Raw genomic sequence first — 25,960 nt, forward strand, 5'->3', positions numbered from 1 at the left:
TGGACGACGTTCAGGCTTGTGCTGATAAGTGAAAGGTAACATTCGCACCACAGAAGTGCCAGGCAATGACTATCTCCAACAAGCGAGCATCTAACCACCTCCCCTTGACATTCAATGGCATTACTATCGCCGAATCCCCGCACCATCAACATCCTGGGGGTCACCATTGACCAGAAACTTAACTGGACCAGCCACATAAATACTGTGGCAACAAGAGCAGGTCAGAGGCTAAGTATTCTGTGGCGAGTGTCTCACATCCTGACTCCCCAAAACCTTTCCACCATCTACAAGGCACAAGTAAGGAGTGTGCTGGAATACTCTCCACTTGCCTGGATGAGTGCAGCTGCAACAACACTCAAGAAGCTTGACACCATCCAGGACAAAGCAGCCCGTTTGATTGGCACCCCATCCACCACCTTAAACATTCACTCCCTCCACCACCGGTGTACCATGGCTGCAGTATGTACCATCTACAAGATGCACTGCAGCAACTCACCAAGGCTTCTTCGGCAGCACCTCCCAAACCCACGACCTCTACCACTAGAAGGACAAGGGCAGCAGGCACATGGGAACACCACCACCTCCAAGTTACACACCATCCTGACTTAGAAGTATATCGCTGATCCTTTATCATTGCTGGGTCAAAATCCTGGAACTCCCTCCCTAACAGCACTGTGGGAGTACCTTCACCACACGGACTGTAGTGGTTCAAGGAGGCGGCTCACCACCACCTTCTCAAGGGCTACTAGGGATGGGCAATAAATGCTGGCCTTGCCAGCGACGCCCACATCCCATAAGTGAATTTAAAAAAACGCTCCTTAAAACCTGCCTCTTTTTGACCAAGCTTTTGGTCATCTGTCCTAATATTCTCTTATGTGGCTCGGTGTCAAATTTTGTTTGAAAACGCTCCTGTGAAGTGGCTTACTATGTTAAAGGCGCAATATAAATGCAAGTTGTTGTTGATTAAGTTCAATGCATTTACCCGACGTACTTCATAGTTTATTTAACAAAACAGTTTTGTCTTTTCTGCATATTGTAACGCACTGAATGGAACTTAAAGTACAAAACTATATAATAAATCAAACAAATTCATTTAGCATATCTGTAATATTTCATTAGTGTATTTCAAGTCATTTGTCTGGTGAGTTTTAGTTAGCTAAATTCTTCTGGATGCGCTTTTAATTTGGAGAGTTAAATCTACACATCTATGATGAATAGAAGCCAGATTATAAAATAAATTCATTTCCAAAACTGTAGTTCTTATTGGGATGTCAGCCAGACTACAGCGCAGAATTCTTCATCTTCATCAGTCTGTGTACAGTACTTGCATTTTACAAGATAAACTTCCTTCTAGGCACCCCCAGGGAAATATTAAAACACCCATTAAGTGTTATTTAAGAAAGAGAAGTTATCCAGACTAGTTCTGTAAAGCTTTACTGCCTTTGTCCTTTTTACGATTTGGTGGATTATTTTCTGTGCTATAGTTTAGCTGAGTTAAGCATGGAGTGTTTGTATGGTTATAATAATCTGTTACATTTTATACCTGGATGACAGTTGGCAAAATGTCAGACTTTTCTTACACTTTGCAGAAGAGATTCTTCTCTTGCCTTAACATACCTCCTCCTGCTTTGTAGAGTGTGCGTTATTTGGTAGTGCACAGACGTGCCTGTGTGATGTGGCCTCTATGGCCTTATTGCTCAGTTGTCAGAGAGGGAGGCTTCCCCAGCACAAAAGACTGCTCTCTCTGCTTTCCACTGTGGGTTAGTTGAGAACAACTCTCCAGATTCTTCCCGGGCTGTTCCAGAAGCAACTTCCTGTGAGGAGTATAATTTTCTCCTTTAAATGGATGAATGTGTTACCATCAAGAAAAAGCACCTACAAAAACCCATATTTAGGTAAGTAATGATATTTGCATTTTACCTTAGTTGCAGAAAGCATTTTGTTGCTAAAGTTTTCTTCTTTCCCTTTCTGCTAAGAGTTGTTGCAAAGAAGTTGTGGAAGTATTTTATTGCACTTGTGTAATGGTTAATTTTGTAAGCTGTCAACATCCTGACAAATAATGTAATATCCCAGGAATGAAATCGCTTTCTACTTTTTAAGATCCTTCCATATTGCTGTTAAGTAAGTGAAGTCTTTGTACTTTGATCAAGTTTTAAAAAGTGCCCTACAGAATTCTTTTACAGCATTGTGCATGTGCTTGCTGTGTACTGTGGTATAAAAACCATTAGTTACAGAACACTGCATCTGGGTTCACTGCAAAGGCTGTATTTTTAATCATTAGTCTTTTAAACCTCCAGCAGAACAGTCACTTTTGCTGATGCATGACAAGTGTTAATTTTAAGATCCTATTTGCAAAATAAGCGTTCTGTGTATTATATGGGCAACTGTGGTGCTGATAGGAAATAGATCTTTATAGGTTCATAAAACCAGAGAAGGCTTTTGTTTGAATAAAGTCCCAGTGTGGAGTTGTTTTGTACTAGTTCAAAACATGATGTTTGCCGGAGAAAAGAAGTGGAAACCAGGTATTTTTAAAAAGGGGCCAACTTTTCTCATCTGTAAAATTTTTTTTCCATCTGTCAGTGTACCTTAATTTTTCCCCGTCCCCGAGCTACTGTAATTGACTTTGAAGGCAATCTGCTGGTAACTTAGCATGGGAATGACTTTATTTCTGGCACTCATAACAAGGGTTCTGTGGTTGGAAAAGGAAATAGTGTTCATGCTCTCTTGTTTATAGCAAGTGACATCTCAAGACCCACTTACACTCCCATTGGACTAAAGTTTATGACATCTGTGGTATATCATAGCTGTGAGTTTGATGGGATAAATAAATAAACTTACGTATAAAACATGAACATTGGCTTTTTGAATTTCAAATGAATATAATCCTGTATGACAGGCTGAGTAAACTTGCATTCCGATAAAGCGACATTTACCATTCTAATTGGTAGAAAAGTTTAATAATCATGTTGACAAAATTATCGAGTGTGATATTGTCTTCTGTGAAGGGAGCACCGACACCTTCGTACAAAGAACAAAAAAGAGAGAAATTCTAAACAATGTCTCTAAGTGTTTTATTTTGTCACATGCACAAATTTTTTATATAAAAAAAATCAAACTCCACAAAGAGCCTGTGTGTTGAAATACGACCTAATTTAACTGGGATTCATCTCCCCAGGCAGTTTTGTATTGATTTGGAAAGGTCAGGTAACAAGGCAGTACACCTACAACTAAATGTCCACACCAACTTCAGCCTGTAAACTCCCAGTAGGGAACACAGGAGCAATACATATACGTTGGGCTGTCATAGCAGATGGCAAACGTCGGAATGATTTGTGTCATTAATATGTAACCATTGATTAATGACTGGACATAATGATTACAAGTTTACAAAGTGATAATAGTTAATTACTGAGAAGAATATCATAAGTATGAATAATATGAGTATAAATCCTGAAATGATTTCCACCTATTATTTTAGAGGGACCTTGGCATGCATGTCCACAGATCCCTGAAGGTAGCAGGACAGGTAGATAAGGTGATTAAGAAGGCATACAGGATACTTTCCTTTATTAGCTGAGGCATAGAATATAAGCGCAGGGAGGCATTGCTTGAACTGTCTAAAACATTAGTTAGGCCACAGGTAGAACTGCGTACAGTTCTGGTCACCACATTACAGGAAAGATGTGATTATGCTAGAGAGGGTACAGAGGAGATTGACGAGGATGTTGCCAGGACTGGAGAATTTTAGCTATGAAGAAGATTGGATAGGCTGGGGTTATTTTCTCTGGAACAGAGGAGGCTGAGGGGAGATTTAATTAAGGTGTATAAAATTATGAGGCATAGATAGTGAATAGGAAGGACCTACTTCCCTTAGCAGAGAGGGCAATAACCAGGGGGCTTAGATTTAAAGTAATTGGTAGGAGGTTTAGAGGGGAGTTGAGGAGACCTTTTTTTGCCCAGAGGGTGGTGGGGGTCTGGAACTCACTGCCTGAAAGGGTGGTGGAGGCAGAAACCCTCATCACATTTAAAAAGTACTTGGATATGCACTTGAAGTGCCGTAACCTACGGGGCTACAGACCAAGAGCTGGAAAGTGATATTAGGTTGGATAGCTCTTTTTTGGCTGGTACAGATATGATGGGCCGAATGGCCTCCTTCTGTGCCGTAAATTTCTATGATTCTATGACCTATCCTTCTCTGTGTAATTAAAGCATAAAAATCAGCCAGAGAAATATTGTTGAAAGTGTGTTCAGACCTACCTGTGCTGCAATTGTCTTTTGTTTGATTATATTTGCTCTATTTCAAACATAGTGGAACCTTGATTATCTGCACTCCTTTTATTCTTCCTCTCAATAATCAGCAAAATTTTTCATACGAGTTGGACCTTGGTTTTGCTCAAACCAAATTCAAATACATTTGGGCATTTTTGATTGAATTGTTACAGACTCGTGAGTTCTTGCTCCAGCAGGATAAGTAGCTCTATACTTGTAACTCAGTGTACAAACTTACATGTTCCTTCAACCAGGCATGACTGTCTGTCAGAATGCAGCTGCAACCAGCTTTTCTCTAATCCCTGTGATGGGACGGCCTTTGAAAATTTAATATCCATGGAGTACCGAAAAGTAGCTTTGGGTCAAGTGATCAGAGCAATTCAGATTTACGACCCTCTGAGAGAAGAAATTCCTCCTCATCTCAGTTCTAAAAGGGCAACCCTTTATTCTGAAACTATGCCCCCGAGTTCTAGATTTCCCCACGAGGGGAAACAAGTTCTGCTTTATTGTTGTATTTATCAAATTGATTAATTAATTGCCTAATTTTGTAATGGGAGATAATCTAACAATTAGTTTTTGGCTTCTATGTGCCCTCAGATGATAGTCACTTAAAATGCACGAGTTTTCAATTCAGTTTAAATGTGCAAGTAATTCAGACACAATGGAGTGGATATCCGTCTGTACCACCGAGGCATAATGTATTGGCTGGGTGGTACACTGTGAGAAAAATCATGTGGGGTGGACCATACACCTGGAACAGAACCTGCAAAATGTTCCTTCAACTTAAATGAATGGAAGGGAAATCGGGCGGGCTCTGTTATGCACATGACCTGTCCAATTTGCCCCTCCGCGCTTTGCCCAAACACACTCTGCCTAGGCAGCATAGACAAAGATTTATCCCAGTGGGTTTTGAAGTGATTCTGAAAACTCTTAAATGTGGATTCCAGGAATTCTTTAAAAAAAACACATTTTTATCTCCAATATTCCTATGAGTCTACTTGTCAATTAATCACTCATCCACCTCGAACAATATAGACATATAATTTAGCTCATGATAGGATGAATGTTTCAATCTGCTTTTTCATCCACACATTCTTCAATTATATCTTGAAATTGATGTCTTCTTTCAATGCTTACAGTTTTGTCAGAGCTTATATTATTGGATAAGACATCCAAATGCTTCATTACACTAGAAATGTTCTCATGCAAAACTGACATACCAAATGATATATTTTCCCTTTTTTACACTGTGGTGGTTAAATTGGCTAACCCCCACAAATGGGCTTGGAGATTGTGCTGCATGGTTAAGCCGTGCCCGTTCATTGTGTTGCAAGCAGCATGTTAGATTCATGGTGCCTGCTCTTTTAAATAATTGCTGCATGCAGCCAGCACTACCCACACTGTTCATTGGCTGCATGCATCAGCAGGTGGGCCGCAAGTGGCTAGCGCTACTTAAAGGCAGCCTGCACCTCTTAAAGGGGAGGTGCATTGTGGCTGCAAGGAGTGGTGGGAGTTTTTTGAAAAGTGAATCTGGGCTGCGATACTTTGTGGAATGGCTGAACATGCGAGAGAGCGTGCACAAAGGTTTTCTGACAATGCACTGGAGGTCTTGGTGCAAGACATGGAGAGAAGGAGAGAGATCCTATATCCACAGTGGGGCAGGAGGCCCTCCAGACATATGCTCAGGAGGCAGTGAGAAGTAGTAAGGGCAAAGGTCAATGCCAGGAGTGTTGCACCAAGAACATGGATGCAGTGCAGGCAGAAGTTTAATGATCTGACACGAGTTGTCAAGGTGAATGAGTTCAATCTTCAAATGGTATATTCTACCAATTGCAGCACTAACCTCATCCACTGCTCAATTCACTACAGCCCCCATCACCCACCTACCAATAATCTCTATCAATCAGTACTCCACTCTTCAATTCATATGCTTAACCTCACCCTCACACACTTAGTACTGTTGCAAGCTGCTCGCACACACTGGCAGCTATTCAACCATGATGGCCACATCACCCAAACATATTGCGAGACACTCACTGACACACTTCCCTCTTCCTTGCAGGAGCAAGTGGTGCATAACAGGAAGCAGCAGGCAAGGACTGGAGGAGGATAAGTGTGCCTGCATGTTTTAACCCCATGGTGGAGACAGTGCTGGCCATTGTGGGAAGGGGCATTGCTGAGGCCATGGCCACTGGCGGGGGTGGAGGAATCGATGATGTGGGTATCTGCATATCCAATCCTCCTTCTCTCATCCCAATTCTCCCTCAGCCCACAATCTCTTCTGACTCACTAGCTTCAGATGGTGTATCACACACTTCTACTTTCTCCATAGTTCCATTTTCATTTTGATACCCAAGAAATGGAACCTTCTCAGTCAGAGGAGGAAGAGGAAGAAGATAATGAAGATGAAGGGACACTGTCACTCGATCTCACAGTCGCAGCCACTGACACTGCGCGTATTTTAGAGGATAGGATAGAGGAGGGATCTGCACATGGTGAGACACCGGGCACAAGTGTGCAGGAGCCAGAGCAGGGGGAAAGGATAGGGCAGGTGCCTGCTCACCGGAGGGCAAGGTCGCACACTATTTCTGCTGCAGTGGAGTCAGACGAGGACTTTGATGGGCCAGGCTACAGAAGAAGACTGATGGGTGTACTCACCCAAATGCTTGGTGCACAGGAAAGCCTGCCAGAAAGCCTGAGTTCAAAGTCAAGGAGCATGGAGGAGTCCAGCACCAACTTGGCACAAGCCTTTACGCAGAGCTTGGAGCCCATTCTTTCCAACATGGAATGGGTGGTCACTTCCATCAGTGCACCTGTGGAACTCACCATGATGCTGCATCTGTTGGCTCATGTCACAGCTTGGATTGCAGCACAAACAGCTTCCATCAAAGGTCTGGGTGCTGTAGTGGAAGCTCAGACTGCTGCCATTGTGGCTCTGGAAGGAGTTTCCAGGGCATCACAGCAGTCCATCAATCTGTTCTCTAACAGATCAGTAGGATTGCTAAGGTGCCACCCCGGGAGAGTGGCAGTGGCTCCATGGAACACAAACCTGCTGTCCTCTCTCAGGATGATAGCATTCCTGCTCCCACCACTGCCACTCCACCAGCTCAGACTGCTGCACCCCAGGCCGAAATGGTGCAGTCTGAAGCTGGGCCTTCTAAGCCCAGAGCTGCTCGAGGTTGCCCTCCAAGGCCATCTGCAGTCTACTCAATTGAAGGTCGGCAGCCTTCCACCACCCATGCTGCAGCTACTAGGGAAGCACCTCGTATGAACACTAGGAGAAACAAAGGCACACGGAAGACAGACACTAAGGGAATGCACAAGGCTGATTAATTTTTTTTTGTATGCGTTGTGTTGAATTTATAAAATTGGGTTAGAATGTGCATTTTCTGGTGGTTTTTATTTTTGTGTAGTTGGAAAGAGGACAATGTGATGGTCAGTGATAGAGGAAAGGTAAGGATTGTGGGACTGTTGGTGAATTGGGGTTGAGGTTACTGGTATCGCTTACGAATAATTTGATCACATCACGGGCAGAAAGGGGCTGTGTACGTTGTAGCCGCCCTTCCTCTTCATGCTTCCTCTTCGTGTTCCTCCACTTTCTGTTGCATTTCCTCCCCCTCCACTTCCTCTTCCTCATCATCCTCCTCCTTTCCTTGTACTCCTGCTCCTCGGCTTCTCACCTGATAGGTAGTGGCAAGGGCTTTTCTCTCATAGTGGCCAGGTTGTGTAGCATACTACTACAAATCCCGATACCCACTCAGCTGAGTACTGCATGGTTTCTCCAGAGTGGTCCAAGCAGCAGAAGCGTTGCTTGAGGATGCCGATGGTGTGCTCTATAAAGTTCCTTGTGGCTGCATGGCTCTCACTGCAGGCCTGCTGTGCACGTGTGCGTGGGTTCCGGATTGGAATCATGAGCCATTTCATGTGTGGATAACCCCTGTCGCCCAGTAGCCAGCCTTTGACGTGCCATGGTGGGTCAAATATAGGTGGCAGAGAGGTCTGGCACAGAATGAAGGAATTGTAACTGTTGTCGAGATAACGCACATTCACGTGCCTGCCACCTCCACTATCCCCTTCAAGTCACACACCATCCTGACTTGGAAATATATCGCCTCTCCTTCATTGTCGCTGGGTCAAAATCCTGGAATTCCCTCCCTAAAAGCACTGTGGGAGTACTTTCACCACAGCGGTTCAAGAAGGCGGCTCACCACCACCTTCGAGGGCAATTAAGGATGGTCAATAAATGCTGCCTTGCCAGCGATGCTCACATCCTGTGAATGAATAAAACAAAATGTAAAAGCAAAATACTGTGGATGCTGGAAATCTGAAATAAAAACAAAATATACTGGGAATACTCAGCAGGTCAGGCAGCACCTGTGGAGAGAGAAACAGAGTTAACGTTTCAGGTCGATGGCCTTTCGAAAAATAATGTGCTTCCTGTGTTTGCACACCAGCTGTACATTGAGGGAGTGGAATTCCTTTTGGTTCATGAACATGGCCATGTTCACATGAGCCGTAAGCAAGGCAATGTGCATGCAGTCAATGGCACCTTGCACCATGGGGAAGCCCGCAAACAGTGCAAACCCTCGTGCTCACTCCTCTTGCTTGTCTCTGGCAAGAAAGAATGAGATTAAACTGTCTGTGTATAGAGAGTCTCAGTGATGTCCCTTATGCAGCAGTTAACTGCAAACTGCGAGATGTTGCTATTGGCCCAGAAATTCAGGTCTCCACGGGTGAGTACGCATGGGGTACTCACCCGTAAGCCCAATGAAAGTGCCGGTTTCGTGCATGCACTGCGCATGCGCTGGAAACGGGCACTTCCGTTCCCCTGAAAGAAGGGGTTCAGAGGTGGAACGCGTGCGCAGGAGAGGCAGTGCGTGCGCATTGAACTTACGTTTTTTTTGCAAGGCCTGCTTTTTACAAGGTAAGTGGTGAACTAATTAAAATTAAAACATTTTTTCCACAGGTTTATTATTTTTAAATACTTTAAAGAAAGGTAAGTTTATTTTTAGCCCCGTTAGAAAATGTAATTAATTTTTTCAAAAATTTAAATTATTGTTTAAATAGTTATTTCATGTAATTTATAGTTTATTTTAAAAATGTGATTTAAAAAAAAAGTTATTTGAGGTTTTAGTGCTGTTTTGGGGCTTATAGTATTTATAGGTTTGACAGCCCTTCCTGTCAAACTTATGAATGAAGCATTCCCTGCTACCATTGGCTCTCCATGGCCCACGTGATCCCAGGGGACGCATCGAACTAACTGCGCCCCTGGGATACGCAAGCACTGCGCGCCGGCAGTTGGAGGAGGCTCAGGATCGGAATCCCACGGGGGCTCACAGCTCAACGGCCGGCGCGCAAGGTAAGTGCAGGTCGGAGTCTTGCACCCGCGGGAAGCCTCCGACCCGAATTTCTGGGCCAATATCTCTAGCAGCAGCCTAGAAGGAGCCAGACGCATTAAAGTTAAGAGCCACTGTCACCTTGTTAGCCACAGCCAATGGTGTATTTGCCCTGTTTTGAGGTTGTAGTTGTGGCTAGAGCACTTGGCAGATTTCAGTCACGACCTGTTTTGTGAAGCAAAGACGTCTCGAGCATTAGTCCTCCCTGATATTTAGGTAAGAGAATTGCGCCGAAAGACCCTCGGCAGAAATGTCCTCCTGCTGAAAGGCCTCCTCCCCTTCCTCCCTCTTCTTGCAGCTTATCCTGCTTTCATTCTCCCAGTCATGCCCAATTCCCAGAGGAAGCCCGATCAGGCCACCCATGTCTGGAAGGAACTTGTTTCAGCACAAGCTTTCAAATGAACAGACAAGTTCCTCAGCACCAGCCAGACCACTCTAGGTAGACTATTGAGACTTTAGCCAAGTGTAAGCAAGCTCCAAAAACACAAACAATTGCACCAGCAGCCAGAAGAAATAATCCAGCAACTAACCTGTAAGTAGTTCATGATCCCTTTAAGTAGCGCTGGAGGGGGTGTCCTTCATGCCATTTAATGCTGTGCGGGGCTAACACAATACGTTGGCTGGAATGTGGAGTTTGAAAATGGTACCAAATCAGTGATGCACACTGATGGAGGTCATAATCTGCCTGCTCTTCATGCTGCCGGCCGTCGTTATGTGCGCACACGCAACCCCCTTTACCAAGATGGCGTCTGATGCACTCCCGTCTGAAGCGTGCACACATCTCGGACCCCAGTTTCAAGCGTTAGTTGGCCACGTAGCACCTAAAAAAACAGGCGCTACACGGTCCAATTTAGCCCCCTATGCCTTTATCTATGAATCCATCCAACTACTATTGAGTTTCGAGGAGGGATAGGAAGATGGGATGAAGTTGAATAGGAGAACTTTTCTACAGCATTCAGTCACCATGAGTAACAGGCTCAGTGAATGGACTTCCTCTACTCTCACCTCATCTTTTATCTTTGGTACCCAATTGTACCTATATCCTGTTTTTTCATATACATCCCAAACCTGCCCACTGGCTCAATGATACTGGGCCATGATACTCAAAGTGACCATATTGACATATGGCATCAGTGTGAACCCAAAGATGTGCCATTATATTTTGGGTTTACCAGTAAAGATCCCTTTAGGTATGTTCATAGAGAGCTTCGTTGATTTGCTGCTCACAGTCAGACAGCGTATTCCATTTCTCTGGTGCCAGGCTGACGTACCAATGCAGGCTTTGTGAATCTAAAGGCTGTGATAAATTGTACAATAATGCAATCATTTATTTGCTCTGCCTTAACCAGCAAAAATCTCTGAAGCCATGATCAACATTTCTTGAATTCTGTGCTAGATGTCCTGGCAGGTAATCATCATCACTTTAGCTGATCAACTCACCGCATCATGTCGGCGTGAAAAGAATCAGGCTGATTCCTTTCACTTGCCCGCCTTCCTTTATGCTGTTCTAATTCTCTCTCTTTTCCTAACATGGATCGGACACATCTGCATATTGAATCAGCTTTGTTATGGAACTAACATGGAACTGTTGTTTTTGATTATTATGACAACAGAATGCACTAGCAGTGACGTACATTGGTTACATCACTCATTATTAAGTACAGCTGCAGAAGCACGGTGATTTTGTACAACTTTTTTCCTTGTTAGCTATTAGCTTACATTATGCTGTAGAATCATAGAAAATTTAAATAGTACAGCACAGAAGGAGGCCATTCGGCCATCGAGTCTGTGCCAGCTCTTTCAAAGAGCAATCCAGTTAGTCCCACTCTCCCGCTCTTTCCCCATATCCCTGCAATTCTTTTTCCTTCAAGTATTTATCCAATTGCCTTTTGAAAGCAACTATTGAATCTGTATCCACCACCCTATCAGGCAGTGCATTCCAAATCCTAACCATTTGTTGCATAAAAGTTTTTCCTTCTGTTGCCTCTGGTTCTTTTTCCAATCACCTTAAATCTGTGCCTTCTCATTATTGACTCTTCAGCCATTGGAAACAGTTTCTTTTTATTTACTCTATCTAAACCCTTCATGATTTTAAACAGCTCTATCAAATCTCCTCTTAGCCTTCTCAGCTCTAAGGAGAACAACCCCAGCTTCTCCAATACTATTCATTAACATTGTTGCTTTATGCAAAATGTTGAAAATAAAATGCCTAAAAAAGTCAAGAAAGAAAAATGTACATAAGAACAACAGCAGAAGTAGGCCATTCGGTCCTTCGAGCCTGGGATGCTAAATTGCATTTACAGGTCAGTAGGAGCTAAATAATACAAGGAAGATTATTAGCATTGACCACCTCTCTCAAATGAGATGCTCTGCAGGCTAGCTACATTTGGCATCAGATTCAGGACAGGCCAAGATTAAATGAAGTAATCCCTAAATTATACTGTATCTTTGGTGACAGTTTAGTGCAATCTTTTTCACTGCGCCAGCACCAATTGCGCAATATTATGCTGCCAAATTGGGAGTTTGGCTTTGATAGTATGACCATTAGTAAGATTAAACACCACCACTACATTGACTGTAGTATAACTAGTCAATGGGTAGCTGATGTTTTAACCTAACCCACCCATCGGGAATGGAGTAGTTGAGCAGTTAAAAATATTTTTAAAATGACTTACCACCCTGTTCCCGCCAGGAAGTCGCTGACCACCATTTAACTGGCAAACTGAAACTGCAGGACTGGAAGCAATATTTCAAGGGGCACTCACTTGCAACCACTCAGATTATTGGAATTTGTGGATTTTCAGAGCAGTTCTTCTTTTGGATTCTTTTCCTCTTTACTTACCCTGTGATATGAATCAGTTATTCATGAAAGAAAGACTTATGAAATAATATTGAGTGGCCTACGGGTGGCGCTGTCCAGGGAGAGTATAAATACTCAGGCACGGGCCCAGCTTGCACAGGACATTCTTAACAGGAACTAGTGAAGGACACAACTAGACCTCCATGTTGTAAAACAGTTGATTAAAGCTTTGTTTAACACTTAGACCAAGTGCCTAGTAGTTTTCTTACGTCACCCTGATTAAACACTTACAAGTTACCGGGTGGGGGGCTATTTTTGCTTCATCCCTTTGGATAGAAACAGTTGGAGGATGATGAGCAGCAGCCTCAACAACCGGGACTAGCAACAGGTGGGCCTGTTAGAACACAGCAGGTGAGGGGGGCTGCTCGTAGAAGGCTGTACCCAGCCCACAGGGTCTATAGACCAAGAGTCGGTTTCCTGGATATCTCTGAGGAGCAGGACATCAGGAGGCTGCACTTCACCAGGCAGACTGTCGCAGATTAATGCTGCCTTCTGCAGTAAGACCTGCCGCCTGTTGGACCAAGGGGCCATGCTTTGCCAATGGCTATCAAAGTCACCACCGCCCTTCCTTCCAGCTCTTCCAGGCTGTAACAGGAGACGTCACCCACATCTCCCAGTCTGAACTGCACAGCTGCATCAAGCAAGCCACTAATGCCCTCCTTGCCAGAGCAAACCAGCACGTCATATTTCCAATGGATGGCAACAGCCAGAAAGGGATAGCTCTAGGATTTGCAGCAGTGGCTGGCTTCTCTCTTGTCCAGGGCATAATAGACTGTAGCTATCTGGTCACCAGAAAATGAGCCAGCAGCTTTTGTCAACAGGAAGGGCTTTCATTCCATTAATGTGCAATGGGTGTGTGATTATCACAGAAGGAAAATGCAGTCTGTGCCAACTTTGCTGGCATCAGCCATGATGCCTTCATTCTCCAATACTCATCCATTTCCCACCTCCCCACCCCAACCTTTTTGACCCATCCCGGAACATCAGAGTATGTCCACTAGGGGACAAGGCTGATGACCACCACTCCGCAACCCCACCATAACTGAACAACACAGGTATATTGAGAGCCATAGGAACACCTCATAGAGCATACCATTGGCATTTTGAGCAAAGGTTCAGGTGCCTTGATAACTCTTGGGTCCCCCTACAATGTGGCCCAGACAAAATGGGCTGCATCATTGTAATTTGCTGCATTCTGCACAATGCACATGCACAACCTGGCAATGCAAAGAGGATTGGGATTGGAGGAGGCACAGCAACAAGAAGTGTGAAAATAATAGGGTAATAATAGTGGGGGATTTCAACTTCCCCAATATAAATTGGGATAGTCAGAGTGTGAAAGGCTTAGAGGGTGCAGAATTCTTAAAGTGCATCCAGGAGAGCTTTTTGAGCCAACATGTAGAAAGTCCTACAAGAGAGGGGGCGGTACTGGACCTAATTCTAGGGAATGTAGCCGGGCAGGTGGTGGAAGTGTCTGTAGGAGAGCATTTTGGCGATAGTGACCATAATTCGGTGAGATTTAAGGTGGTCATGGAAAAAGACAAAGACGGCCCGGAAATAAGGGTTCTAAATTGGGGGAAGGCCGATTTTAATAAGATAAGACAGGATCTGGCCAAAGTGGACTGGGAGCAGCTACTTATAGGAAAATCCACATCAAAACAGTGGGAGGCTTTCAGAAGGGAAATAGAGAGAGTACAACACCAACATGTTCCTGTAAAGGTCAAGGGTGGGACCAACAAGCAAAGGGAACCTTGGATGACAAGGGATATACAAAAATGCATTAGAAATAAAAGGGGGGCTTTTGGCAGTTACAAAAGACTAAAGACGGAAGAAGCCCTAGAGGAGTATAAAAGGTGCAGGGGCATACTTAAAAAGGAAATTAGGAGGGCGAGGAGGGGCCATGAAATAACACTGGCGAGCAAAATAAAAGAAAATCCTAAGATGTTTTATAAGTATATTAAGGGCAAGAGGATAACCAGGGAAAGGGTAGGGCCCATTAGGGACCAAAGTGGCAAGCTGTGTGTAGAGCCAGATGAAGTAGGTGGGGTTTTAAATGAATTTTTTGCCTCTGTGTTCACTATGGAGAAAGACGATGTAGACATAGAAGTCGGGCAAGGGGACTGTGACATACTTGAACATATTAGCATCGAGAGGGAGGAGGTACTAGCGGTTTTAGCAGGCCAAAAAGTGGATAAATCCCCAGGCCCGGACGAGATGTATCCCAGGCTGTTGTGTGAGGCAAAGGAGGAGATTGCAGGGGCTCTGACACAAATTTTCAGAACCTCTCTGGCCACAGGGGATGTACCAGAGGACTGGAGAACAGCTAATGTAGTACCATTATTCAAGAAGGGTAGCAGGGATAAACCAGGGAATTACAGGCCAGTGAGCCTAACATCTGTGGTAGGGAAATTATTGGAAAAAATTCTGAGGGACAAAATTAGTCTCCACTTGGAGAGGCAAGGATTAATCGGGGATAGTCAGCATGGCTTTGTCAAGGGTAAATCATGTCTGACCAATCTGATTGAATTTTTCGAGGGGGTGACTAGGTGTGTGGATGAGGGAAATGCTGTGGATGTGGTTTACATGGACTTCAGTAAAGCTTTTGACAAAGTCCCGCATAGGAGACTGGTCAAGAAGGTAAGAGCCCATGGGATCCAGGGGGCCTTGGCGCGTTGGATCCTAAACTGGCTGAGTGGCAGGAGGCAGAGGGTGATGGTCGAAGGTTGCTTTTGTGACTGGAAGCCTGTGTCCAGTGGGGTACCTCAGGGATCGGTGCTGGGTCCCTTGCTGTTTGTGATCTACATTAATGATTTGGATGAGAATGTAAAGGGTATGATCAGTAAGTTCGCGGATGACACGAAAATTGGTGGGGTGGTAAATTGTGAGGAGGAAAGCCTCAGGCTACAGGACGATATTAACGGGTTGGTCAGATGGGCGGAAAAGTGGCAAATGGAATTTAACCCGGAAAAGTGCGAGGTGATGCATTTTGGACGGACAAATAAGGCAAGGGAATACACAATGAGTGGTAGGACCCTAGGAAGTACAGAGGGTCAGAGGGACCTTGGTGTACATGTACATAGATCCCTGAAGGCAGCGGAACAGGTAGATAAGGTGGTTAAAAAGGCATATGGGATACTTTCCTTCATTAGCAGAGGCATAGAATATAAGAGCAGGGAGGTTATGATGGAGCTGTACAAAACGCTGGTGAGGCCACAGCTGGAGTACTGTGTGCAGTTCTGGTCGCCTCACTATAGGAAGGATGTGATTGCTTTGGAGAGGGTGCAGAGAAGATTCACCAGGATGTTACCTGGGATGGAGCGCCTCAGCTATGAAGAAAGACTAAACAGGCTGGGGTTGTTTTCCTTGGAGCAAAGGAGGCTGAGGGGGGACCTGATTGAGGTGTACAAAATGATGAGGGGCATAGATAGGGTAGATAAAGAGGAACTTTTCCCCTTAGTAGGGGGGTCAATAACAAGGGGGCATAGATTCAGGGTAAGGGGCAGGAGATTTAGGGGGGATTTGAGGAGGAACTTTTTCACCCAGAGGGTGGTTGGAATCTGGAACTCACTGCCTGAAAGGGTGGTAGAGGCAGGAACCCTCACAACATTCAAGAAGCATTTGGATGGGCACTTGAAATGCCATTGCATACAAGGCTATGGACCAAATGCTGGAAAATGGGATTAGACTGGACAGGGATTGATGGACGGCGCAGACACGATGGGCCGAAGGGCCTCTTTCTGCGCTGTAAAACTCTATGACTCTCTATGACTAAGTAACATTATCAGACAAGGAAGAATTGGATGAAGGCAAGGGAGAAGCACAAGAAAGATGAGCAGCACAGCGCGTTGCAGCTAGCGAGGCCATGGAGCAGTTGATGGAGCAGCGCTTGCAGTGACCTCCTCAATCCCATTACCTAAAAAGTGACAACAAGCCCTCAGTATTAAGAGTCCTTGTTACCCCTTCACCACTCCTTCGATTCTGCATTAAATAACATTGAACCAACCTCTATGTCAATGACATTCTGACAATGCAGACTAAGAGGCTGTACTGAAAAGAAACAATAGACCAAAATGCCAATGTGATAAAGGTGTTGATTTTAATTTTAATTCCAAACACATTATTATACTGAATGCTTTTGTCAATCAAGTGATCAAGCCATAGTGCTTTTCTTAAAACAAGGTTTACTAACTGTGCTACTCCTACTTGGTGCTCCCCAGTGGCTTAACCAGAGCTGATAGAAGGCTGCTGTTACTCATGTGGGGACCCTTGAGATGCTTGTGGCTGTGACTTCTGGAAGCCTGTTCCTCTGACAGCCTGGCTGCAGAATTCTGCACTCCGGCTGATGCCGGGGCAGTCTGGCCCAGCTGGCTCTCTGGCACCATGGTTGATATTGGTTGAGGTGGTGGAGAGGAAGCAGACGTGCTGACATCCCGAGAGAGGGCAACACGTGCCGCTCTACCACTGCGCCACTGCCACTCCCATGGGTTTGGGGCTCAGCACTTTCACTGATCTGCATGAAAGCAGACTACAGATGGCGAGTGACTTCTTGAAAGTCCCTATTCATTTGCTCCACCAATCTCTCCTAGGTGAACAAGGCTTTGAGTCTAGAGTCTGCATGGCAGCCGTTTGAGCTTCCAGCAAAGCTGCAAACGTAGATTCTTGTTTTGAGGGCAGAGGTGGATTAACGCACTGGTCTACAGGGCCCATGGCTCGGGGCCTCAGTCAAATGTGGGCCCCTGGTCAAACACACAACAGCGCAGAAAAACTGAATACAACCGCTGGATCAGTTTCATTTAAGTGGGTCTATTTCTTCTATTTTACGCTGTCTTGACTTGCAGAGAGAGGGCGAGAGTGAGCGAGTATATAGAGGAGAGTGCAGATGTGTGGGGCTTCTGCTTGTGCATAGGTTGAGAGGGAGATGAAGCAAAAGGCAATCGGGATGGGGAGGTGTTAAATGGCGAGAAAGTGTCTGGAGTGTGAAGTGAGGAAGGAGTCCTGAGAGAAGTTGCTCATTCTGTTGTGTCTACCAAGTGAGAAGAGAATGCTGCTAGTGGCTGCTGTGAAGGCAGAGGCGAGTGTGTGCTTGGAATAAGAATGAGAGGTGGCATAGTATACCCTTCTGCTGGGTGGTGATTAGTGTGATGGAGGGGAGAGAATAGATCAGAGTGCTGCGGGGGAGGGGGTGTGGGAAGGACTGTTGGCAGGTGTAACTGAGAGAAATAGAGAATGCAGAGCTGTACTCACTTTTGCTACTCTAGTGAGGTTGAACCTTTTCTGACATTGACTCCATGTCCTGGGGATGATTCTCCTGGAGCTGGTCATCTTTTACCCCTCCTTCCAGGCCTGGTAGACCTTATGCTTAGGCATATTCCTTCCAGTGCTAGTCTAAAGTACTTCCCTCCTCTCCCACATGTCTTCTTGCAGAACCTCCTAGGGAGGCTCAGAGAACCTGGGGGCTCATTTCCTCAACATCTCTGATGTCCCCCTTCTCTGTTCAGCAAAATGTACCCAGGAGCCAGAAGGGAATGCAAACACGCTTTAAAAGGTGCTTTAAATAGGCCTCTGGCTGACAAGCGGAAATTGTGCTGCCAAAGTGAGCAGGTTTCCCGCTGTATCAGCCAATCGATCAGGAACCCTGCATGTGAGATTACGATGAGGTCTGGGAATTTACACACCCCGGGCCTGTTTTCTGATGCAGCAGGTGAGTTTCTAACACACACCACCAATCACCCGCCCAAAACCCACTCAGAGTTAAAATGAGGTCCTATGTAAAGTTTAAAAGTATCCAGGCACCCTGCTGCACTGCTTTTAAATTTCTATTTTTAGAAAAGAACTGACTTTCTCAACTGCTCTTTCCTGCAATTGAATATTTCAACAGTATTTGGAGGTCAGAGGGCAGAGTTGCATACACTTTAGTATGCGTGTGCAGAGTTCTGCATTCTCTGACTTGGGACTGGTGCAAGTGGACAGTATAACCATAGGTACATATTCACGCCTTTTTTAAAATACTGCACATGCTGCAATACTCCACTCCCTGCATTATAACTAGGACATGAATGCAGTACCCCTTAATTGGTGTCTGAAGTGTTTCCAAGAGTAGCTTGAGCTGTAGACACGGTTGCACTGCTCACTTGCACTGGTCTTAGAGAAAGCACTGCTCCACAAGTACCTACTCAAACAGGTACTTGGAGTCCAGTAAATGATCTGCGAGGTGTTACATTACAGATGTAATATATGCTCTACATTTCTGAGTACTACTGGCATCAGTAGAACATTTGCATCAGCAGCTCATATTAGTCTTGTGTTTCAACACCCCCGTCAAGGTTAAATGGAAGGAGCTTTTATTCTGAAATCTATTTATTGTTTGTACATGAGTAGTTTAATGTCAATGTTTTTAGTAAAAGCAAAATACCAAAACCAGCCTCTCATGTCGGCTATCAGTCAAGTTCCTACTTTAATACAGTAGTCGAAACTGCAAACACAAGACTTTATAGCAATCTGTTCTTTTATTAACATGTTAAAAATAACAAAATGGGTGCATGCTGATGAACTACCTCTTAGAGCAGGATATTTCATAATTAACCACATAAACTGCAAATTTGGAGCTTGGCTGACCACAGCCCTCCATTTTGCCTGCCAAATTTCTTCCACTACCAACAAGACACTTACTCCTATTTCCTAACAAAGGTAATTAACTTGTGTTACTGTGGTTACTAGAAGCTGAGAGCTAAATGCTGGTACATTTACAACAGCCATATAACATAATGACCCTCCATGCTCAAGGACAACATTTAATGTGCTTCCTAGCATCATAAATTGCAAACTTTTTAAATATTTTCTTTCTTGCTATTGCACTATTCTAAGAATGCCCCTGTGACCTTCACAACCTTCTTGGCGAGTTATTGTGTGGCCCAGAGAGATCAGGAAAAAGGTTGCAAAATAGGGTTGTATTCTCAGCAAAGGTAAATAAAGAATTTAAAATTTAGTTCAAAAGGTGGTGGAGAGTTTTCTCATTTGTTCCAGAATAGGTTTAGTTCTGGTTCATACATAAGAGGGCAAAAAAGGTCAATTATTGGCCCGGATTTTGCGGTGGTAATGACGGCGAAACTCAGCATTCGCCGTCATTACCTCTCTGAAACTGACCACAACTTCAGGATTTAGCACATGCACAGATAAACATGGAAATCCTGAAGTTGCGGTCAGTAATTCACTGCTCCGACATAGGGTGCGTTGTGGAACACCCCAGACCCGGCAATCAGTTGAAATCACATATAAGGACAAAAACGTCCCCTTTAATGATGGAATATCGCTGTTAAAACACCCTGAAACTTCAAGCCTTGTTGAAAGAAGTGTAACTGGGTTTTTAACAGTGTATTGACTGCTGAACAATTGTTCTGGCTTTGAAAAACTAATTTTATATTTGTGGAATCTTATATTATGATAAGAATTGCAAGTTTTTAAAATAATATATTTTTTAAAGTTTGTTTATGATATTTCAGCTTCTACCTTAATCATATGTGTATGTCTCAATCTTTATCTTGCTCTCTGTAAAATTTATAAAAAGTAAATTAGAATCTGCATTTTACTTCCTGGTTTGCTGTCTGTGATAATTCTTCAGTGTGATTGGCTGCTTAGCCAGCTTGATGACATTACTGTTGCTGGACTCTTAAGATTCGCTTGATTTGGTGCCAGATTCAAATAAAGGTCAGGAGAGCTGAAATTCACGTCACAGAGATCGCTAGATCTTTGTGGGCAGCTTTCTTCAAAGTCGCTTTTGCCGCTGACCGCAAATTCCGGGTTCTGCCTTGCTCCTCTTTAAAGTCTTTTGTTATTTTAACTCTTTCCATGCTTTTCTGCCTGAAAGTGATTGAGGCTCTGATTCTTTTTATAGACTTCATTAAGATTCCACAATGAGTTCAGAGAGTGAATACTTTTGTGTGACTGGAATTTCTAGTGAAACAACGGGTATCTGCATTTCACCCATATCTAAATCACCCTTATTTAATTCTGGTAGTTGATTTTCTTTGAAACTTTTCTCTTGCAAACTATGCAAACTTTAACTTGCCCCTAAGAGACTCAGAGGGCTGGAGTTTTCAGTATTTTCCAGGATAAAATTTAAAAGCAATTTTCTTGAGGAATGTCATGAGTCGGTTTAGTTGTACTGTAGCACTTACTTTTAAAATCTGGCAAAATTAAATGAATCTCAGAATAATGAAATAGCCTGAAGGAAGACAGTGCAGAGTTGTGAATTCCAGGAATTGAAAACTTCATTTAAATACCCTGGGGGATAAAATTTATTACATTATAAAACTAAAGTTTATGCGAATTAGCTTTTAGTTTCCAATATCCATGGCAACATAAATTACATTTTTCGTTAGAAGAGAGACCACAGCCCAAATTTTAACCCCTTGCACCCGATGAAAATGGGGCATGCGAGGAGTTAAATTGGCGGCAATGTGGCACTTACTGTCTTCTCGCCAACCTTGTGCCCAGGCGCGTTTTGGTCAGAGTCTGAGACCTGAGCCCCAGGCAGGTAAGGGTCTCATTGAAATTCAAGTTAACATAGAAACATAGAAGATAGGAGCAGGAGCAGGCCATTCGGCCCCTCGAGCCTGCTCTGCCATTCAATGAGATCATGGCTGATCATCCAAACTCAGTACCCTGTCCCTGCCTTCTCCCCATATCCCTTTAGCCTTAAGAAATATATCTAACTCCTTCTAGAATATATTTAATGAATTGGCCTCAACTGCCTTCTGTGGTAGAGAATTCCACAGGTTCACCACTCTCTGGGTGAAGAAATTCCTCCTCATCTCTGTCCTAAATGGCTTACCCCTTATCTTTAGACTGTGCTGGCAGCTCAAGGAATTCCAGCTCCGTGTTGAAGAGCTGGAGTCCAAGCTTCAAACGCTGAGACACATCAGGGAGGGGAAGAGTTACCTGGACTCTGTGTTTCAGGAGGTAGTCACACCAATTAGATTAATTAATTCAGATGTAGTCCGTGGCCAGGGACAGGATGGTGTGACTAGAAGTGAGGCAGGTACGGGGATCCAGGAGGTAGTGTTGGAGGAACCGCAGCCCTTGCTCTTGTCCAACAGGTTTGAGGCTCTTACTCCCTGTGAGGATGGGAACGGGGACTGCGGGGAGGATGAGCAACCTGGCCACAGCACCGTGGAGCGGGGGGCCATTCAAGTGGGGGGAGTTAAAAGAAATGTTGTAGTGGCAGGGGATAGCATCGTTAGGGGGATAGATAGGGTTCTTTGCAGCCGAGAGCGAGAGTCCCGAAGGCTGTGTTGCCTGCCCGGTGCCAGGGTTAAGGACATCTCCTCTGGGCTGGAGAGAAACTTGGAGTGGGAGGGGGAGGATCCAGTTGTCGTGGTCCATGTTGGTACCAACGACATAGATAGGACAAGGAAGGAGGTTCTGCTGAGGGAGTTTGAGCAGCTAGGGGCCAAATTAAAAAGCAGAACCACAAGGGTAATAATCTCTGGATTACTACCTGAGCCACGTGCAAATTTGGCTAGGGTAAATAAAATCAGAGAGCTAAATGCGTGGCTCAAAGACTGGTGTGGGAGAAATGGGTTTTGCTTCTTGGGACACTGGCACCAGTACTGGGACAGGAGGGAGCTGTTCCGTTGGGACGGACTTCACTTGGCCAGTGCTGGGACTAGAATCCTGGCGAATCGAATAACTAGGGCTGTAGAGAGGGCTTTAAACTAATTAGTGGGGGGGAGGTTTTAAGAGAGCGAAAAATAAAAATGACAGCGGAGAAGGCAATAGAGCAAGGTAGCAGTGGGGGAATTAAAAACCAGAGCGTGTCAGGAAGGGACAGAATGTATAATGATAAAGGTAAAGTAGTAAAAGGGGTAAAAGCAGGAATAAATTGTCAGAAAACATATTTGAAAGTTCTTTATCTGAATGCACGCAGCATTCGTAACAAAATAGATGAGTTGACGGTACAAATAAATACACATGGGTATGATCTGGTGGCCATTACGGAAACATGGCTGCAAGATGATCATGACTGGGAACTAAACATACAAGGGTATTTGACAATTAGGAAGGACAGACAGGAAGGAAAGGGAGGTGGGGTTGCTATGTTAATCAAGGATGGAATCACTGCAATAGTCAAATGATATTGGGTCAAAGGATCAGGATAGTGAAACAGTTTGGGTGGAGATAAGGAATAATAAGGGGAAAAAGTCACTAGTGGGCGCAATCTATAGGCCTCCTAACAGTTGCAACTCTGTTGGTCGGAGTATAAATCAGGAAATAGTTGGGGCTTGTAATAAGGGAACAGCTATAATCATGGGGGATTTTAACTTTCATATTGACTGGACTAATCAAATTGGGCATGGCAGCTTTGAGGAAGAGTTCATAGAGTGTATTAGGGACGGGTTCCTTGAGCAGTATGTAACAGAACCAACCAGGGGCAGGCAATCTTAGATCTGGTCCTGTGTAATGAGACAGGATTAATAAAAAATGTCCTAGTAAAGGATCCCCTTGGAATGAGTGACCATCATATGGTTGAATTCCAAATTCAGTTTGAGGGTGAGAGAGTTGGATCTCAAACCAGCATACTGAGCTTAAATAAAGGAGGCTATGAAGGTATGAGAGTAGAATTGACTAAAGTGGACTGGGAAAACAGATTAAAGTGTAAGACGGTACAAGAGCAGTGGTCTACATTCAAGGAGATATTTCACATCTTTCAAGATAAATATATTCCACTGAGGAAAAAGGGGAATAAAAGAAAAGACAGCCATCCGTGGCTAAGTAAAGTAATAAAGGATAGTATCCGACTGAAAACAAGGGCATATAAAGTAGCCAAATCTAGTGGGAGGATAGAAGATTGGGAAACATTTAAAAGCCAGCAAACAATAACTAAAAGATGAATTAAGAAAGAGAAGATAGATTATGAAAGTAAACTAGCAAAAAATATAAAAACAGATAGCAAGAGTTTCTACAGCTATATAAAAAGAAAAAGGGTGGCTAAACTGAACGTTGGTCCCTTAGAGGATGAGACCGGGAAACTAGTGGTGGGGAACATGGAGATGGCAAAGATGCTGAACAAATATTTTGTATCAGTCTTTGCATTGGAGGACACTAAAAATATCCCAACACTGGACAAACAGGGGGCAATGGGGGGGGGGGGGAGGAGCTAAACACGATTAAAATCACTAAGGAGATGGTACTCAGTAAAATAATGGGACTTAATGCAGATAAATCCCCCGGACCTGATGGCCTACATCCTAGGGTCTTGAGAGAAGTGGCGGTAGGGATTGTGGATGCATTGGTGATTATTTTCCAAAACTTCCTGGACTCAGGAAAGGTCCCGCAGATTGGGAAACTGCTAATGTAACACCCTTATTTAAGAAGGGAAGTAGACAAAAAGCTGGAAACTATAGACCAGTTAGCCTAACATCTGTGGTTGGCAAAATGTTGGAGTCCATTATTAAGGAAACAGTAACAGAGCATTTGGATAAACATAATTTAATAGGACAGAGTCAGCATGGTTTTATGAAGGGGAAGTCATGTTTGACAAATTTGCTCGAATTCTTTGAGGACGTAACATACAGGGTGGTTAAAGGGGAACCAGTGGATGTAGTGTATTTGGACTTCCAAAAGGCATTTGACAAGGTTCCACACAAAAGATTACTGATCAAGATAAAAAAAATCACGGGATTAGGGGTAATATACTGGCATGGGTGGAAGATTGGCTACCTAACAGAAAACAGAGAGTTGGGATAAATGGTTCGTTCTCGGGCTGGCAATCAGTAACTAGTGGTGTTCCGCAGGGGTCAGTGCTGGGACCCCAACTCTTTACAATCTATATTAACGATTTGGAGGAAGGGACCGAGTGCAACATATCCAAGTTTGCCGACGATACAAAGATGGGAGGGAAAGCAGTGAGTGAGGAGGACATAAAAAACCTGCAAAAGGACATAGACAGGCTAAGTGAGTGGGCAGAGATTTGGCAGATGGAATATAATATTGGAAAGTGTGAGGTTATGCACTTTGGCAGAAAAAATCAAAGAGCAAGTTATTATCTAAATGGAGAGAAACTGCAAAGTGCTACAGTACAAAGGGATCTGGGGGTCCTGGTGCATGAAACACAAAAAGTTAGTATGCAGGTGCAGCAGGTGATCAGGAAGGCCAATGGAATCTTGGCTTTTATTGCAAGGGGGATGGAGTATAAAAACAGGGAAGTCTTGCTGCAGTTATACAGGGTATTGGTGAGGCTACACCTGGAATACTGCATGCTGTTTTGGTTTCCATATTTAAGAAAAGATATACTTGCTCTCGAGGCGGTTCAGAGAAGGTTCACTCGGTTGATTCCGGAGATGAGGGGGTTGACGTATGAGGAAAGGTTGAGTAGGTTGGGCCTCTACTCATTGGAGTTCAGAAGAATGAGAGGCGATCTTATCGAAACATATAAGATTGTGAGGGGGCTTGATCGGGTGGATGCGGTGAGGATGTTTCCACTGATGGGTGAGACTAGAACTAGGGGGCATAATCTTAGAATAAGGGGCTGCCCTTTAAAAACTGAGATGAGGAGAAACTTCTTCACTCAGAGGGTAGTGAATCTATGGAATTTGCTACCCCAGAGAGCTGTGGAAGCTGCAACATTAAATAAATTTAAAACGGAGATAGACAGTTTCCTAGCAGATAAGGGAATTAGGGGTTATGGGGAGAGGGCAGGGAAGTGGACGTGAGTCTAGATTCGGATCAGCCATGATCCTATTGAATGGCGGAGCAGGCCCAAGGGGCCATATGGCCTACTCCTGCTCCTACTTCTTATGTTCTTATGACCCCTGGTTCTGGACTCCCCTGCCATCGGGAACATCCTTCCTGCATCTAGTTTGTCTAGTCCTGTTAGAATTTTATAAGTTTCAATGAGATCCCCTCTCATTCTTCTAAACTCCAGTGAGTATAAGCCCAATCGACCCAATCTCTGCTCATGCGTCATTCCTGCCACCCCAAGTATCAGCCTGGTGAATCTTCGCTGCACTCCCTCCATGGCAAGAACATCCTTCCTCAGATAAGGCGACCAAAATTGCACACAATGTTCAAGGTGTGGTCTCACCAAGGCCCTGTACAACTGCAGCAAGACATCCTTGCTCCTGTACTCGAATCCTCTCGCTACGAAGGCCAACATACCATTTGCCTTCTTAACCGGCTGCTGCACCTGCATGCTTACCTTCAGCAACTGGTGCACAAGGACACCCAGGTCTCGTTGCACTTCCCCTTCTCCCAATCTATTGCCGTTCAGATAATAATCTGCCTTCCTGTTTTTGCCACCAAAGTGGATAACCTCGCATTTATCCACATTATACTGCATCTGCCCAATCACCCAACCTGTCCAAATCATACTGGAGTTTCTCGGCCTCCTCCTCACAGCACACACGCCCACCCAGCTTTGTGTCATCTGCAAACTTGG

General features: G+C 44.3%; 1 protein-coding gene across 1 annotated transcript in view; it reads left to right on the forward strand.

Moving 5' to 3' along the window:
* Positions 1-1,232: 1,232 nt before the first annotated feature.
* The window catches only part of pde1a (phosphodiesterase 1A, calmodulin-dependent), a 386,725-nt gene continuing 361,997 nt past the window's right edge, over positions 1,233-25,960 (forward strand). The window contains exon 1 of the mRNA XM_085985945.1: positions 1,233-1,895. Within this exon, the coding sequence (XP_085842071.1) occupies positions 1,843-1,895 (53 nt within the window). The 5' untranslated portion in view covers positions 1,233-1,842. The remainder of the gene's footprint in view (positions 1,896-25,960) is intronic.

This window comes from Somniosus microcephalus, chromosome 4, assembly GCF_052327205.1.
Source record: "Somniosus microcephalus isolate GS21.2 chromosome 4, FLI_Smic_1.0, whole genome shotgun sequence".
Taxonomy (NCBI): domain Eukaryota; kingdom Metazoa; phylum Chordata; class Chondrichthyes; order Squaliformes; family Somniosidae; genus Somniosus; species Somniosus microcephalus.